The following is a 19,237-nucleotide window of genomic DNA, read 5'->3' on the forward strand; positions in this document are numbered from 1 at the left end:
TTGCCTACAAAATGTGGAAAGTTTCTGTTTTCAGCTTTCACACAGGTACAGAAGAAAAGCATCACTTTGGGTTTGATGTTTGTTTTTTTTTTTTTTTTCCTTTAGCAGTATTTTAAGTTTATGGAAAAGTTGGTCACTTTTCTTAATGAGAAAATTGTATTATCTGTATTAATGACTGTAGTTACAGTGCAAATGAGTAGTTACAGAAGGCACTTCTAAAAATATGACACTCCTTGCCCCATCTTCGCTGAATCTTTTGCCTCTCTGTCCTTTTTAAACCAATTTATTCAAAGCATAGACTGGTCCAAACTGGAGAGAAGAGTTATCCAGAGCTCTACCTCCAAAACATTCTGGAGTCTGAGTGTATTATGTAATTTTCACATGCCTGCTTCAGGCCAGGCTTTAGATCTTGCTTTTAGCAGGTAAGTTTTGTGTAAAGCCTGCCCCCCTTGGCCATTTCCTATCTGTTTCTTCTGAATAGGATCGTTTTCCATGGAGTTGTCTGTGACTTGCTCGTATAGCTCAGCACTGGCTGAATGGAGTTTAGCAATAGATGCCTTATTCCATTCATGACTGCACACTGTTCATAAATTGAACTCTGTAGTATTTAATTTCAAGAATGACAGAAGGAAAAAAAACCCCACAAACAAAAAAAACCCTTGAGCAAACTCTTACTTTCAGCACTAATCACCTACTGAGATGTTTTGCCTGCTGATTTCTTCTTTAGTTTAGTGTGGGGTGGGATTTTTTTTTTAAAAAAAGTATTTTCTATTTTGTTTTCCCCCCTCTTCTTTACTTCTTCAGTTGTTAGCTGAACTGAGTACTGAATTTTCCTTGTTGTTGAACTTTGGGATGAACTACTTGGTGCTACTAACAGTGGCACCTATCAGTGGTAATCCACTGGGACTTATGTGCAGGAGTGACATCTGCAGTATTTTGTTTGTTGTTTATGCTGCTAAAATATTCAAATAATGTCATGGTTTTTGTTATGGACAAACTAAGGCCTTGATCCAGTAAGACCATGTAATAGATTTCTTTGCCACTGGATTAATTCTACATTATTTTTTTCTTATGTCTTAATGTGGTTATTTTTTAACTCAGTTGGGTATAGCCTCTTGCTTGTCATTCCTTTCAGACCAGTGTACTTAGTCACATCAGAATCACTTTATTTGAAAGAATTGTGTTAATTAAATGGCACTTGAAGTATTCACTGAATAAGTTGTTGGTCAAGGAAGCTGAGAATATTGTGCATTGAATCATAACTGGGTTTATGTATTTTAATTTCTTTTGCAGATCTTATCTTTATACCCTTATCTCATATGATGTACTATAATTTCATCCTCCTTTTTAGAAGACAACCAAAAATTGAACAAACCTGATTTATCTCTGGCTCATTCCTGGTGCTAAGGTGGTCAAAAAGTACCTCTTATAAACGCATGCTTCTGACAAACAATTATTTTATATGGTGGATAAAAACAAAAAAAAAATTGTTGCTGTATCTGTTCAGGAGATGTAGCAAAGACTGATTGAAATATCCTGTTGTTTATTTTAGGACACTGGAGAGCCAGGCTGGTGGAAAGGAGAACTCAATGGTAAAGAAGGAGTCTTCCCAGATAATTTTGCTGTTCAAATACAAGAGTCTGATAAAGACTTCCCTGTAAGTTCTTAAGTGTATCGTGTAGTATCACAAAAGTCTTGATGGAAGTGTGAAAAATAAAAGGTTTCTCAGCATGTTATGCTGCTTAAAATAATACTGCAATTGTGACAGTGTTTAACTCCATCTCAAATTAGCTATATCAAAGAAGAAAGATTTAAATGTTAATATATGTGTTTTAATTTCTTACTCGGGGCCACACCTTTGAGTACTGTGTTCAGTTTTGGGGCTGTCACTAAAAGAAAGACCTTCACCGAAAGGGTTATTAAAGACTGGAATACGCTTCCCAGAGAGGTGATTGAATCGCCATTGCTGGAAGTGCTCAAAAGGACATGGTTTAGCACTAGACTTGGTAGAGCTAGATAATGGTTGGACTAAATGATCTTAAAGATATTTTCCAAATTAAACAATTTTGTGATTCTGTGATTCCATTATTAAACTGAAGCATGCTTTTGGGGATTAATTGCAACTAATGAGGGTGATTAGGTTGTACAGAAAAAGATGTAGATGGAATTTGTATGTAACTGCTGAATTAAATCCTTACTATTTGAAATGAGATGAGCAGTTTGTCCCTTCCATCTGCATTCCTTTAAGTAACTCTTATTGCAGAATACTGAATGACCCTTGTGGGCCTGACTGAGATTTTTCTGTGTTGAAACTTGACAGTAGGTTGCAGTGTGTGAAGGGTAATCTTTGGGTGGGTTGTAGAATTTTTTTTTTTACCACATTGAGTGCCTACATGTAGAAATTAATGTTTTCCTATAGTACTCCTTGGTCTTGTAATTTTGGTTCTTATTTTATATTTTTTTTAATTGAGATTAGTGCAATGTTTTGGTTCCAACAAGTTTGTGCAGCAAAGGTGGTTGTGTTATTTCACAAATGTTTGTCATGCTCAGATGGGATGGATTCAGCTTCACATAAGGACATTATACATCAAAGCCTATATCTATCTCAGCAGAACAGAGTTTATATAGTGCTGTTTGGTCTGGAATTGGAGACTTTCACAGAAGATTGCTAGATACAACCTGACAAATAGTTATCATTTTAGCATTTAACCTCTGTTACCTAAGATAGGCAGGAAGTCTGGTTACTGCAAGTTAGCATTTTCTTTTCAACTTGATTCTCAGCTTTGCAAGGATAGATAAATGCTGTAACATGGCTTGATTTGAGGGGTGAGGGGGTAATACCCCTCCTGTGCAATACAAAATCACTCCAGAGAGAGAGAGAATTTATTCTTTTACCACAAACTATGTTTCCTATAGACAGACTTTGCTTTGATCCTTTATTCTGCTTTGTGTAGTGTGCCTCAGTACTGGGATTCACCTTGCACTGAGCATCATTGACATTCAAGGCATTGGATTGCTAATTATTGTAATCAGCTATTTGATATCAACTTAATAAAAACAGAGATCAGAATCACGTAATGGCCATTGATGCTGAACTTCCAAGTGTAATTGTTTTTGATATAGGCAGCAGTGCTGCATGGCTGGATAATGGGCTTTTGGGCTGAAAGAAAGGAATTACAGTCTTATTACTTAAGATCACTAGCTTTTGTGTTCTCTGGAACTAGAGAAAGAAATATAATACGGGTTTTCATGCTTGCTTAATTACATTTCTCTTGTCTGAGTAAAATCTTTCTACATTAAGAAGAGCTAACTCAGTAGCAGTAGGGGCACATAAGTGAAATCCATCCATAGCAAGTGTTTCAAAGATACCCACTATAAAGCATTTTTGGAGGGGCTATATCAGACTAAGTTCATACAGTTTCAGCAGTGTTTGCGTAAAGAATGAGTGTTTTTGTAGGCTTTTGTGATAGTTCTATCAGTGAGCCTTATTCTTAGTACAACCACAAAGACTCCTCTTGTACAGTATTTCCATGAATCATATTCGTGGTGGTCTGAGATGTCTGTCCTGAGAGGGGCCAGTAGTCCTTCAACAGGAGGGAGGTTCAAATTGAGTTTTACTAGTTTAAGGAAAGTTGCGAGTAACTGCATTTATAACCAGAGTTCTTTTCAATGTACCATCTGTGGCACTGTAATACTTAATAAATTTTTAATGGCTGGGGTAGTTTGTCTGCGATTCCCACTTACCACTTACGCAGTGAGCTATAAGGAAGCACAAAGCAGTGTTTTTCATGTAACTGCAGTGTTTGTTACAGAGGCTGCTATTTTTTTTCTCATGCTGTTGTCATTTAGAAATCAATTAATTAAAATAGTTTTTCTGACACTTGCTTTAGAACCTTTTGAACCTTTTTTTTTCATTGAAAGTGACTATTTTTGATTCAAAAATTTACCCGATTACTCTTCCAAACTTTCATTGTGCTCACTGAGATTGAGGTTTACTTATTGAAATAAGAGTGAGTGTAATCAGAGCAATTCTTAGGAAATTCTTATATTTTAATTCTTTGATCCTTGACTGTCTATGCATATTGCTGAAGCACTGATCTGATTTAAAGAAACCTGCATTTTGTTCCTGTTTGTACAACTTTTTGTCTGGAAGAGATCAGAGGAATTACTGCAGTTCTCTGTGTTTTCTCTCTGTAAAGTGATTGCCTCCTTTGTGAAGTACTTTGAAATCAGTTAGTAAATAAGCTAGACATTACAGTGTACAAAACAAAACAGAAATAAGTCTGTGATAGAGAATATCTGTCTATTTATTTGCCTTTTTTTTTTTAATTTCATTTTGCAGAAGCCAAAGAAACCTCCACCTCCACTTAAAGGTCCAGGTACGTAGTACATGTATGGTGGTACATGTCTGAAGAAATACTAAATTTCAGAGGCAGTGCATAACTTCAAAAGAAGTAGCCCTGCATTTTCTAGTAATGCAGGCACCCTTTATCACAGTTTGAGGTTGCTTTTTACATTTTAAGTATTTTATTGCTGCTATGTATTTTTTGCAATTATGACAGAGCCTACTTTGGAAACACTTCAGTATGGAGTTACACTCCCTGCAAAGGAGAAAATACGAACACAGATTGATGCATGTCATATTTTTACTTACTAACTAAGATCATTACAGTTCATTACAGTTAAATGTCTATGCCTTGTTTTTTGCGTTCAGCTCCAAAGCCTGAGTTGCCAGCTGGAGAGAGGAAGCTTCCTTCTTTGAGGCCTGAAGAAAAAGGTGGGACCCATTTTCTTCATACTGTATTTCAGACTATGCTCTTCTAAATGAGTCACAATTTTTGGCTTGGCTATTCTGAGCCTTAGGTAGTTGTTTGCAAAACATCATACTGCTACCATCTACTGCTCTTGCTACCGTCTACTGAATCTGTTCTGTCTGATGTTGTGGAAGTGTCTTTAAAGTGATTAGAGGAACTACACTTATGTGAAACGTGCATTTCTTTGTTGCTGTGTTACATTCTGAAGAATGTGATTTGCACTGCACAATCCCAGTTGCTTTTTAATTCCTTTATAGTCCTGTGATAGTGACTGCAGTTGCGAATAGTAATAGTAAGTGATTAGAAATTAAAACACTTGCTTCTGCTTCTGAATGTTCTGGCCAAAATCAGTTGCTGATAGAAAATGTTTTTTGAAAGAAATACACAAAACAGTTGCAGCATTCCTGAGACAAGTTGCAGTTACAATGCTCAGAAACTGAGATTTCTTGCACTGTTAATTCATGTTTGGAGATGTTTTACCACTTTATTCTTAAAGGACACTTTTTTTTTTTTTTAAGGTAAAGCTACTGTTAACACCCAGACACATTTCTAAAAGATTTCTTTTCCTGTTTGAAAAACTTGCCAAGTCAAACTGTTTTGATTGTGTTAAAAAGTCAGAAGCTTAAACAAACATGCTGGTTGGGTCTTAAAGAAGAAACTCTGACATTACTGCAGCTTAACTGATTGCAAAACTGTGCTCTGTGTTCTCTGAATAGTGAACTGTGGCTGACCAACAGTGTTTTGACAAGTAAGCCTGCCCAATGGGCTCCTTGGCTTCCTGGGGAAGTGTTTTTAAGTCACATTTTAAAACATGCATTCTCAGGCATTTCATATGAAAAATACTTGTTAAAATCAGCCATGTTACCTCTACATGTGAGCAAACAAATTATTTTTATCTGTTGAAACGGTATCTTCAGGTGTGAATTGAGATCCAACTGTATGATAGTGGAAACTTACATCACTTGGCTGTTTAGAGTTTTAAGTTTATTTAAACTGAAGTAAGTTTTAATTTGAGACTGGGTTCTTTTTGTACTGTGGTGTTAACCTTTGCATAGATGATTATGGATTCCTCCATAGATGGAGGAATATAGAAAGAAAGGTATTGAGTGACACCATCCAAAATGTTTAGGAACATAAAAGCTTATCAAAAATTAAAGTTAGAGAACTGTCCTTTACTGTGGTATAGGAGGAAAGGTTTGTCTTGTATTCAATTGAAAGTCAGATCTTAAAAGTTACTCGTTCAGATAGCAGTAGTGTTTTAATTGTTTAAAAATCACCACACTGATACTAGTGACTAAATTCATTAAGTATGAATTTGTACTGTAATTAATTTTCAGAAAATTACTAATTGAGCATCTCTAATCAGAAGCTATCAAACCGTGTAATTTTTGTCTATTGAAGACTAATAAATCTCTTTAATTGCAATAAAAATGATCAAAAAGTAATTCTCTATTTATATCAAAAAACATAGTGGCATCATGTAGTAAAAAGTCTTCAGATTAGTATTTTTATTTCCATTACTACATTGCTTATTCATAGCCAGCTCTTACTCTCTTTGTTGTGGAGCAAAATTCAAATGAGGCATGCCATTTTGTCCTGAAGAATTGCCCAATTGCTGTGCTCATGGTGAACCTTAACCTTTGATATTAATTTTCCCACTTATCTGTGTACAATTTTTGTATTCACATTTTGAGTGGGAGTAATTGAAGGGAGAAGTGACAGATGGTAATTCAGGAATATGGTTTGATGACAGCATTATTTCTGCCCTATTTATAAGCTCATTTGTTCTTAAAAACAAAAGGTGTAATTCTCAACTTGTGTTCAGCATAGCTAAATTAAAGCTAACCGAATACTAGCTGCTATTAGGCATATAAAATTGAAGTCTTGCATAGAGGATCAGTAGGCAGAAATGGTTTGTACTGTAAACAGGCTGGTTTACTCAGGGCTGTCAGCACCATCATGTGGCAAAGTCCTTCCACTACTTCAATATTTTATTTTTATTTTTAACTCAATGCTGAGATTGGAAGGAGATGCCAACCATTCTAAGTTTTTTGTTCGTATTTCCTCCTAATGTTCAAGTATGCTGAAGCAGAAAAACAATTGTGCCCTGGATAAATACCTCTGATCTGTTTACATTCAAGTAGTCATGTGAAAGAAAATTGTTGTTTTCCCATTTTGTTCTTGGAGGACTGACACTCAGTGCCTGCAGGACTCATCCAAGGAAGTCAGTCATAGACCTGATAGTTCAACTGGGATGGGGTTCTGGAGCGTGTTCAGAGAAGGGTCTGGAGCACATGGCCTACAAGGAACATCTGAAGGATCTAGGGTTGTTCACTCTGGAGAAGAGGAGGCTGAGGGGAGACCTCATTGCTCTCTACAACTTCTGAAGGGATGTTGGAGTGAGGAGGAGGCAGCCTCTTCTCCTTGATGTCAAGCGACAGGACTAGAAGAAATGGTTTCAAGCTGTGCCAGGGGAGGTCTAGGCTGGATGCTAGGAAATATTTCTTCACAGAGAGGGTTATCAAACATTGGAATGGTCTGCCTAGGGCAGTGGTGGGGTAACTGTTCCTGGAGGTGTTTTAAGCAGTGTGTGGACCTGGTGTTTAGGGACATGGTTTAGTGTTGACCCTTTGGTGCTGGGTCAAAGGTCGGACTGGGTAATCTTAGATGTCTATTCCAACTGGGTATTTTCTGTGATTCTGTGGGGCTGAAGCCTATTCTTAACCACACCCCAAAATCCATAGCATCTGTACATTTTACTTTAAGCCAATACTTAGTTAAATGCAAGTACGAGGGGACGATGGGGAGAATCAAAGCTGAAGGTTAATGTCTGCACTAGCCCATATCTGGAGCTAAGTTAGAGCAGTTGCTCTATCACCCAGTGACCCCTCCCCAGCAGAAAAGGGGCATCAGGAAAAGGAAGAGGAGACCCAGCGGCTGAAATGAAAGTGGATTCAATGAAACAGCCAAACTAATACCACTGCCAGTATAAAGTATAGAAACAAGAGGATCTCCTATTCTCAGCAAACTTCCCCGTTTATGCTGGGCATGACATTTACGTTAGGGATATACCTGTGAGCCAACTTGGACCAGCTGCCTTGGCTGACTCCAAACTGCTCACAGCAGTGGCTGGCCTGTGATTCTGTGCCAGCAAAACCAGGGCAGGAAGTCTCTCCATCCCAGTTTACTGATTTACTACTGCCTTGTAACAGCAGTAACCATGAAGGACTGTAACTCCTTACTGTAACCTTACAATGTTTTCAATCTTTAGTACTTTATGCATGCCACTGAAGTGTAGCATAGTTTTACAAGGAAAAGTACGAAGGATGCCCTGGAAAAATATGTAGGGTGCGACTAGCGAACATCGGTTGAAGACTATTCAACTAACATTTATGAAGCAGCTTTGAGTTTTCAAACATCCCATATGTTTAATGCCAGCTCCTCTGGATGGTATTCAGTTAGGTCATGCAGTCATTGAACAGTAAATTGGAACTTTGATTATCTGTACTCAATTAGTATCTTGAATTTGTAGGAAGATAGACTTAATCTAAAGCAATTTCAGTTGTTCAGATAAGTACTCACTTTTTTCCTCCTTTCTTCCATACCTAAATTATGCTGCTTGTGTGGATGGGAGAAGTCTACAACAAAATAAAAAAAACCCTAACCCTACCTTTTTTAAGAGGAGATTAAGGTGAATTCATAGAAAAGATAAAGCAGTAGCAGTGATTCTTAGCTGACATTTGCAGTGTAGTAATGTGAGTCCATAATTTCTTACTGCTGTTTCATGTCGTTACACATTTTGCTTATGTTAACGTAATTTTTTTTAAGTTCAGGTAAGTAGTTTGTGTCTTTTGATATCAAGACACTTGTGTATCTGTTCATTACTTTGATCTTCGAAGAAAGTATTTGGCAGCAGTTGTTTTTAATTGATTGCCATTGTTCGAATTCTAGCCAGCATGGGTTTTTAAAATGTTATGGTGACTTCTTTTGTCAGATGAAAGAGGAGCTTCGGATCAGAAGCCTTTGAAGCCACAGGCTCCTCAGGTACCACCTAAGAAGCCTATTCCTCCAAGCAAGACTAATTGCTCACTGAGAGCAGGGCTTCTGCACCCAAAGCGTCCAGATAAACCTGTTTTGCCATCATCTGTATCCAAGTCAGTATAACTTAAATCATATACACCAAGTATATTTTAATTGCTTTGTTGTTCACTCTTTCTTCTTGGATGAGGTGGGAGGAAGCATGTTTTAAAGGTCAAAGGGATGCAAGGATAGATTTTGCCCTACACCTACCAGTGTCTTGGTTCTCTTAGAGTAAATATTGCAGCATAAATAACCATGGGGCAGATGAAGTTACAAATCTGTGTGCTGCTTTGCTTTAAGCCTACCTCATAATGAAGAAGTTGTAGCTACAGTATCAGTATGGTGTAAAAGAATTTGTGGACTTGGCACTTGAGAATTATTATTGTTGGAATGAAAATGAGGAATTGAGCTGCACCAACATGCAGCATTTCAGCACTTCATATAGAATAAAACAGGTGGAAAGGACAAGTTGAGCACAGTAACTGTGATAAAGGTACTTGACATTGCTCATGTGCTGTTCTAGGGAAGAAAAGACTTCTTCAGAAGGCATGGGTGAGACTATACCTTGAGTACTATCCTCAGGTTTGGACCCCTTACTACAAGACAGGCATATTAAGGTGCTGGAGCATGTCCAAAGAAAAGGCAATGAAAGCTGGTAAAGGGTCTGGAGAACAGATCTTATGCAGAGCAGATGAGGAAACTGGGGTTGTTTAGCCTGGAGAAAAGGAAGCTGAAGGAAGACCTTATTGCTCTCTTCAGTTACCTGAAAGGAGGTTGTATCAGGATAGGTAAAGGTCTCTTTTCCAAGTAGCAAGTGTTAGAAACGCCTCAAGTTGTGCCAGGGAAGGCTTAGGCTGGGCATCAGAAGCAATTTCTTCACTGAAAAGGTCTGCAAGCATTGGAAAAGGCTGCCCAGGGAAGAGGTTGAGTCACCATCCCTGCAGGTATTTAAAAGACATGTAGACACGGTGCTTGTGGACATAGTTCAGTGGTGGACTTGTCAGTGCTGGGTTAATGGTTGGACATGTTATTTTCTAACCAAAATGATTCTGTGATACTGTTTTTATGCTGTGGCATAAGTGATGGCAAGTATTGTAAAGGAAAATGTCATCTATTCTTCATTTTATGTGGGTGTGTTGTTTTGGTGGAGCTTTTTTTTTTTCCTTTGTCCCTGAATGGTATGACCAGACATGCAAATACTGCATGATAGAATAAAAGCCATATACACAAGGTACTGTATTCTGTACCCAGGGAGAAATAACTTGTTCTTGGCAGCTTTTTGCTTTACAGGAAGATTTTGATGTCAAGGATTCCCAAATAATGTTTCTGAATATTTCAAGTGATATTACTGAAGGTGCTTTTCAGCTTTCTCATCTGCTATGACATAGAAGTGTAGTATTTTACATTTAAGGGCCAAAACATAAAAAATAATCCAAAACCTTTACTGCAGGACCCAAGGGGATTGTACATGTTTGACAGCTCTGCCAGAGATGGAACAGGCAGCTTTCATAAGACTAGGATTGTTCTATGAAAGAGTTGATTTATCATTTTAGAAAATGATAAAATTTACTGAACTTTTTCAGTTTACCTCCAAGTCTTGGTGTAACTCAGTTGTAAGCTATGTCTTCTCTTGACTAGGTGTGTCTTGTCAATTTTCTTCCTTACTACAGATCTAATGGAGAAGTTGTTTCTCTTCGACCGAAATCTGAAGTTGAGCCAGTAGCAAAACCAAAGTTAGACTCGGAACCATTACCACTGAGACCAAAATCGGTAGAGGTAGATTCACTTGTGGTAAAAGAATCAGGTAAGCAAACAACAAAATGTTTTTTTGGCTCTTTCTGTTTGGATTACAGTATTTTACAAGCTTAGAATAAGCTTTTTAAGTAATTTACTCAAACTGCCACAGGCTTCAATAATGTCCGTTCAGCAGGAAGTACAGACATTTAGAACTGCTGTAGGTAGCTGATGGTAAGAGTCAGCAAATGATGAGCAGATGAGCAGATGTCAGTTGTCTGTTTGGAGGTAGTTGGTGAGCTCTCTGATAAATGACAGGAAGGGAGAAACGTTAGAGTTTGTTCCTCTAATCTGAAGGCATGGGGGTTTTTGCTGCCACTTTTACCTTGCACTTTTATAGAATTATTTTCCTTAGTGACTGGTTCTGTTCTGCTTTTGCATTTCAGGTGGCTTTTGCTTTTATAGCTAACTTGCCTATTTTCAGTAATGCAAATACATTCAGTGTTCTGTGATTAAAACTGCAGCTCTTCTAGATGATGACTTTATCATACCTTAAATTTGGGCCAGCATGGAGCATTATTCATTTTATTTTTATGCTTATGGCTATGCTTAATGTGCTTCGAAACCACATTTGCATCTCTTCAAATCTAAATTTGTCCAGTAAATCCTTGATACTGCTTAAAGCACTCACTGATGATCAGGCTGTCTATTATATAGTCACAAGTTGTTCTTTACTGACAGTGGAACTGATTTCAGTCCTCTGTGTGTGTCTAAGCCAGAGATCACCTGATGTGGACTTTTTTTTTTTCTTAAGCTCTAAATTATTTTTGTATGATTAACCACTACAGAAAAAGCTTTAGTCAGTTTTACCTGCAGTTTGGCTTCCATACCTCAAATGCAACCTTTAATTTCAGAAAAGGTTTTAGTAATAAAACATTTTAAAATAGTATGACTTGATTTATTTTGCTGTATTTCTTTTTTTTTAGGCAGTTATGATATTCAAGTTGTAGAATAGTTGGTCCTAAAGTGTAATAAGTTTTTATAGGGGAGAAAAAGAATGCATTAAAAAACTGAAGCAGTTTACGACTAGAAAAGAGTACTCCTGATTTTTCCATTAAGTATTTAAAATTGTGCTGCTAAGCTTAAATGGTTTTGATGAGAAAAGTCTGGTTCATGTATGGTTTTAAAACAGAAGGTATATTTTTCTGAGCCACAGAAAGCTGAACTTAAGTAGGTATTAAGTATCTTAGCAATACTACAAATAGTATTAGTGTTACCCTGAAGTATTTAGAAATTCTTTCTTTTATTCCTATTCCCCAGTGCAATCTATGCATGTACTGTGATATGCCTGGTCTTAAAAGGTTTTGTGCTGGCAGTTAAAACTATTGCCTCTATTTAAAGGTTTGAGTGAGAAAGGAACACTTACAGGCCAAAGTAAGCTAAGAGATGAAAGACGAATGCACAACCTCACTTTAAAAATGTAAACCTTATCCTACTACTCAGATGTTTATCTCTAGGATTGTTCTACATGTGTTACTGTATAACGCAGTATCCTTTATCCCCAAGAAACAGCTCCTTATGAAAACAGATGGAATACCTTTTTTTTTTAAGTGCAGTAGTCTGGACATCTTTAATAACTGGAGTGGCAACATACAGTAGATGTGATATTAGGTATTCATCTGTATAAAAATCTAATTTTATACAGATTCAGGAAAAATAGTAATTCTGATTTGATAACATAAGATTTTTGTAGGTGCATGGAGAAAATTATTTGAGTACCTAGGTAGAGCAGGGGACAGAGGTGCACAGCAAGCGTGTGAGGTCTATTCAGTGTCCTTGTTTGGTCAGAGCAAGCAATGGAGGGCTCAGGCAGTCCATGTGAGGAGACAGCACTGACAGTGTCAATGAGCTGCTGTTTAAGAAAAGTTTCAAAGGTCTGTTGTTATGTGAAACTACCTTGGTTTAAAGTGATCTGTATAAGTCATTTATACTTTTACTATCCTTGATTAGTCTTGTAGAGACTAGCCCAAACTCCTGCCCTGACAACATAATCAATCATATGCCTCATGTCTTTGTATGCACTCTGCTGCTAAAGACAAAATGCTCTGTGCTGCAGCTAAGGCTCTACAAAGGTCCAAAGATATTGAGCCCTTATTAAACAATGCTAAATTTTATCTCTTACAAGAACTAGAATAGATATTAAAACATGGAGGAAATTATATGGCTGGGGCTGGCAACTGCATCACCAGCGTCTCTTTTTTCTTTTATTTTTTTCACTCTTTAAATTGAGGTCCTGAAGTGAATGCATTTTTAGAAAACCAACATTTTAAAATATGAGTTTCACCTTTGCAACATAGTTTGACCATGAAGTGTGGTGTAAGTTGAGCCACTTTCAATTTAGCCTAAGGAGAAGCTGTAAATACTTTGTATTTGTAAGATAGATGCCAAAATTAGGCCTTCAGACATCAGATAAGGATAAATGTTCTAAAACATTCAGAAATAACTGATCATGTTTGAAATACCACCACTTGAAGATTTAAAATCACATAAATGTTGCTCTGTTCAGTTACAATTAAAGTGCTGTAAAAAACTAAAGCTGTAATGCCAGCATGCTGAACATGTAAAGCAATTTCTTCTACAAATGTTTCTTTTTCCTGCTTTGTAAAATAATTTTTTTTTTGTTCAGTATCTTTTTCTAGACATTCCTCTCCTTGACTTTTCTTTCCAGATTTTGTTTCCTATCCTGTTTGCCATGTTTCCCTTCTTACGTGTCAGGAAATTACCCTACCCTTCTCCATTTTGGTAAGATAACAATCTATAAGGAAATCCAAATGCTTTTTGCCATACTCATCATAGCTTCTTCTTAATGTCATAAGCATAATTTTCAGTTGCAGTTATTGATAATAAATTTTGTGGGTTTCAGTTTAAAATGCCTTTTTTTGTTTGTTTTGTTTGTTTGAATGCCTGTTTTCCTTAGCTGTTCAAGAAGTTGCTTTAAGTATACTTTTAAGTATATTATAAGGAACTTGTAGGGACTAAAAAATAAACCAACAAAAAAAACTTTACAGTTCAGCTACCGATAAGCGAAGCCTGATGTTTATAGTGAAATGTGTTCAGAACTTACAGCACTTCTGGTGTATGGAAGTTGAAGGGCTTTGTCTTTCCATGCACACAAAGTAAGCAATTGTGAGACCTTTAGGCACTGAATCTACCAGTGTTGGCTGTTTAGTATCATGAGTCTTGTGAAATAGTTTATGTTTGAAAGGTGCACATTAGATGCACGCTTAATTGTAGCAAATACTATACTATTGCTCAACTGCAAAATTAAATTATCCCCTAATTTTTTGGGGTGCAGTCTCAGCGAGAAGAGTAATAGGAAAAAGGACTGCAATGTTTTCTTTCTCTGCAGTGTAACATGAGGTCTTGCTGTCTAAAATACTGGACATGTTTCACTTCTGTCATGGGCTTTTTAACCTCAGCCATGTGAGGTACTGGAGCCATAATTTCTTGAAGCACTGTTTGCGCTTTGCTTCTTTTTTTGTGAAGGCTTTTAAAGACAAACTTCTGAGAATACACTTGAAGTGTTTGTAAATCTTAACAAAACCACCTATCACTTAGTTGTATCTGTGAAAGCTCCCGAAAGTTGTGTTGTGGATACGTGTTAAGCTTGCAGAAGAGACATTTTTAATAGTCTGTCCTATGTAACCGTGTAAGCTTATGTCGTCTTTGTAGCAAGAAAGGTGCTCTTGCTCAGCCTTAAAATATTTTTTTTTACTTAATTATCCCCACACGTATGGTATGGTATTGCTCTTTCGGCACTCTGATGGGATTTTGCTTAACAATTACTCAGTGGGTGTCTGGAAGAAAGGGAATACATCAATCACTGTATTGATTGAAATGGTTGTAAACTGTGAACTTTCAATGGGGTCCCTCAGTTTCAGCAGTAACTCTGTTGATTTCGGTAGGGCCAAGGTTTCTCCTAAAATAACTAAGAATGCTGTTTAAAAAGAAAAACAATTAAAACCTCTAACCCCACAATAAAACAAACAAATGCACCACCACTGAAACCACAAACCCTAATCCCCACAAGCATGTGTTTTAATTTCTTCTTGATGTCAAAGGAACAAAATAAAAAGATTAAAAGAAGAAAATGAAAGTACTGTTAGAATTCCTTCCAACTGCAATGTGCTAGTAATATTTTAATGCTGAGCAATTGTCTCAGGTGTAGCAATTTCTTTTGGCAGCTCTTACAAATAGGAAAAAACCTTGGCTTTAGTGTCATCCCACCATCCATATTTAAATCATATATAATTTGAGACTCTAGCAGTCTTCTCCTTCAAGCCTTGTCAGATATTCTTTTCTTTTTCCCCACAAGTACATGTTATTCTTCATATGTCCTTAATATGCCCGTTCATGGAGACAGAACTGGCGTTATGATCCTAAAAACAACTCCATTTACGGTTCTTTGAATTTGTTTCCAAATGATTAGTCACTTCTGCAGAATAACAAAAGGAGGATGGTTTAAAGGCAAAAATTACTGAGATGGGGTAGAAAGCACATTTCTTTTTACCCCCTGCTTTCTTTTTACCTTTTTAATATGACCTAACTAATGTAAATCCTGATTTTGACATTGTTTAGTGCTCTGGCATTCCTACCAGTTGAGTAAAGAACTTGAAGTTATACCCCTTGGTTAATATTACTTGACTTCTAAGAAGTTAAATATTTTATTGGCACAGACTAAAACAGGAATACCTTCCTAGTTTATTTCTCCCTCATCCTCTTTTCCATCAGCCACCTGCCATTCATCACTCCTCTGTTTCTTCCTCCTTCGTTTTTCTTCCCCGCTTTGTTTAATTGCAAATATGATTACATGTTAACAAAAGACTATGTTTGCATTCTCTTTAATAAAATTGAAAAGCAGCAAAACTGATTTGTAACAGATAGTGTTATAAATGCTTGCATTTCAACCAGGCAACAGGTGATGAAGCTGGTATGTTCAGGGGTGTCTGAAAGATACGATTATACTGAGGACTTTAAGGATAGTAATGCAGTAGTAAACACTTACAAGCAGACAAAACATTCAGTGGAAGTCTTTGTTCCTACAGGATTCTTTCACAATGTGTTAGTAAAACTTGGATTATGAGATGATTTTAAGTCATCCAAACAATGAAATATGACTGGTCTGGCTCAGTGCTCTTAGGGCTTTTTTTCTTGTCTGACTTCTTTCTATAGCATGAAAATGAATGAGAAAATAGGTAAAAAAGTATCATTGCTTTTGTTTGATAAATTATTATGTCATGTAAAACTCAGAGGTGACCAAAAAACCCAACCCAACCCCAAAACTGTGGATGTTACTTTCCATGCGCATAGTAAATGCTGTGTGGCATTTTTAGTGAAATGTTTAGAATCTCTAGAATAAGTCTTACAAATTTGTGTTGTAAAATGATATATAACATACATAATCTTATGTTGATGCTTACATAAACCATCTCTTTACATACCTATTGGCAGGTAAGTAGTAGTAGTTTTGTGGAGAAACAGTCAAGAGGTCCAGTCCTCTGCTAGGTGAAGTACTTAGGTTATTAGATATGTTCTGTTCTTCCTAAGAATAGGCACTTTCTTAAGATTGTCTCTTTCCATAGGATGCAAAGAATTTCTACTAATCTAAGAGAGTTTACTTAGAGCTCTGAGTATAAAGAGACTAATGAGCAAAGAGATCTGCATGATCCAGTCAAGTATGAGAATGGTGGTTTAAATGATTTATGACTTAATGAAGAAGTGAATTTTCTTTAGACAAAGTATTGCACATGAAAACCCTGCCCTGCAGTTTAGTGTCTTCTTAACTTACTTTCACCAAACTATGCACTTTATCATGCCACTTTTATTTTTGCCTTAGTCACTAAACTTGGATTTTCAAGCTTTTCATGCCAGTTTAGTGAGAACAAAATAGTCTCTCTTCAATAGCTGAATATGGCATCTCTCTAAAAAAAAGGCATAAATATGTATTTTTGTGCAGATACTTATTAGGTATTTTTATGCTTCCATGTTACTGCAGCACTTTTTCTGTGGAAAACTTGACCTTAAATGCTAGTTGAGTTAACTTTTAAACTATTTTCGATAGGTAAAATTCGTTTTTCCACATACATCAAAGTTGTTTCACATGGCTCATGTTGTATATGCTGAAAAATCTTTGAAAAATAAGATACTGATAAAATTTTATTTTACTTTTTTCTTAAAGATAAAAAAGCAATTGGGAAAGAAGAACACAAGAAAACCTTGTGGTCTTGATGGTGATCTGTGTTTTCATCTTTCTCTAGATTTGTTAAGCTTCGATGATGTAATAGCTACCTCAGATAATCTCTCACATCCTACTGCAAACCGACCCAAGATGCCTGGTAGGAGGCCGCCTTCACGTTTCATTAGCAGTTGTAGTAGTCCTGTGAGTATTCTGGGTGTGTTTTTCTAGTAGTGAACAAAGAACTAACTTCCTAGGAAACAGGATTGGGCTACGAAACAGTCTTATAAACCGTTTGCCTGAGAGTGAAACGGAGAATGCCACAGAGGTTTAATTCCTATAGGCTTTGTCTACAGGAATATCCATTCCCACAGGAGAACCGTATGTAAGAGAAACAACCTGGCTGCTTTGCAACTGAAGAGGTCTTTCTGTTCTGTGGGTAATGCTGCAGGAAGTACTGGAGCTATCACTGATGTTGTGAATGCACACAACTCTCAAACTGTCTTAGGGCCTTACAAGCCTAACAGTGTGAAGTCTTTGGTCACAACCAATTTAATGTTGCTGTAATGGAAGACTTGTCATCTCAAGTGCTAAGATATGAGATTGTCCAACCATGGAAAGCAGGTGATGCAGAGTCCTTGAAATAAATTTATATCTTCAGGTGTTGTAGAGTTCAGTCATACCAGTTACCATCTATAGTCACTGCCTGTTAATGTTTTTATTTTACAGAAACATGCATAAGCTCTCAAAAGCATCAAGGACTTTTTAAGTACTGCAGAGATCCTTGAAAATCCCGCCAAAGATTCCTATATTTGGTTTAAATTCAGCTGAGTGAGTGTTCTGGGTGGAGAAAGTTCTGACAGGCAGGGAAAGAAAACTATGCAGTCTAAGAATTTAAAATTTGGCTTAGTTTTGTTTGTTTTCTGTGTTTTTTGGGGTTGGTTTTGTTTGGTTTGGTTGCTTTTTATTTTTACTATTTAATCTTTAGAAATGTGACATTTCTTTCTTATGTACTTTTTAAATGTTTCTTTTTCAAATTATGAAAATATTTTTGGGGTTTTTTTTTATGACTGGTTTACCAGGTGAGTCAAAATGTGAGTCCAGAAAAAAATCTGAAGGTGCAGAAAGAAGAAGAAAGTGCCAAACCAAAGCCAGTTGAAACAAAAAAGGTATGATATCAAGGAACTAGAGCAGTACCAGCAACTAGGTGTTCTGTTCATCTTGCTTGTATTTCCAGTTTAGGTTGATGGAACCATCTAAATGCACAATTGTATTTAAATACAAGTGAGCCATCTCATTTAGTATTAAGTCCATAATCAAAATTTTAGTATTAGTATCTCTTACACTACAGTAGCTCATCTGAACTGGATAATTTTTTTCACCTTTTAAGTAGGAAATTCAGGAAATTGGTGCACATGTAGCTTCCGTACCAGTGCACTTGTATGCTGTAATTAGTTCATAAAGATTTTATTCTTAGCTTTCTACTGATTTTTTTTTTCCCAGCCATCTGCATTCAGCCCACCAGTCCCATCTTCATCTCAGAGACCAAGTTCTGCAATACTAAACTTTCTTGCTGGAGACATCCAACTTAAAGGAGAAACAGATGAAAAAAATTCTGTGGAAGAGCTCAGGACTCAGATTAATGATTTGATGAGCTTAGTAGATGCACTGAAGAAAGAACATGGGTAAATAATCATTTCCTTCTCAATCTACAAAGGGGTGGATATGCATCTTGCAAATGCCCTTAATGCCAGGGTGTTCTCTTTTTTTAATAAAAATTGATTGATTTTCAAAACTTCTCTTTGGAAGTTGATTCAGCTAGGTGTCCTAAGGTACATGCAAATTTGATGTCAGAGTAATTTTGAAATTTGTACACTTTTTTTTTCCTTCCTACTTTGCACTCCAGCTTTTCAGAGAATACTTCTTTAACAGTTAGTACTTTCACCAGAAGGAAAAGTAGAAAATTTTTGCGGCATTTAACCTAAGTACCTGTGCTGGTTACACCACTCACAAGTAATTGCAGTATTAATATGACTTGTAGTAGGGAAAGATACTATGGACATTTCAAATTAGTGATCATGATGGTGGCCCCATCATCTGTGTGCTTGTGGGTAGGGTTGTGTTTTGAGAATGATGTAGAAGAGAAATACAACTGCTGTTTGAGTAAACGTAGTAAAGACTGATCCGCAAGAACTTTACCTTTTCTGGGTTTTGTTTCACAGCACAAACATTCATTTTGGTACCATTTAAATGATGACTAGGGTAAACCAAACTGGCTTTTAGAGTGACCTCTTGAGAGGTTGTAAAGCATCAGGGGCAGTGTGTCTCCAAAGCGAACTAGTCAGTACTGAGGATTAATGACCTGGTTCTTCAA

General features: G+C 36.7%; 1 protein-coding gene across 1 annotated transcript in view; it reads left to right on the forward strand.

Moving 5' to 3' along the window:
- Window positions 1-19,237, forward strand: part of CD2AP (CD2 associated protein) — a 73,351-nt gene that overhangs the window by 51,535 nt on the left and 2,579 nt on the right. The window contains exons 10-17 of the mRNA XM_054383788.1: window positions 1,553-1,657; window positions 4,343-4,379; window positions 4,715-4,777; window positions 8,809-8,968; window positions 10,565-10,698; window positions 16,946-17,067; window positions 17,946-18,032; window positions 18,367-18,548. Coding sequence (XP_054239763.1) covers window positions 1,553-1,657; window positions 4,343-4,379; window positions 4,715-4,777; window positions 8,809-8,968; window positions 10,565-10,698; window positions 16,946-17,067; window positions 17,946-18,032; window positions 18,367-18,548 — 890 coding nt within the window. The remainder of the gene's footprint in view (window positions 1-1,552; window positions 1,658-4,342; window positions 4,380-4,714; window positions 4,778-8,808; window positions 8,969-10,564; window positions 10,699-16,945; window positions 17,068-17,945; window positions 18,033-18,366; window positions 18,549-19,237) is intronic.

The sequence above is a fragment of the Indicator indicator genome, chromosome 9 (assembly GCF_027791375.1).
Source record: "Indicator indicator isolate 239-I01 chromosome 9, UM_Iind_1.1, whole genome shotgun sequence".
In the NCBI taxonomy this organism is placed as follows: Eukaryota; Metazoa; Chordata; class Aves; order Piciformes; family Indicatoridae; genus Indicator; species Indicator indicator.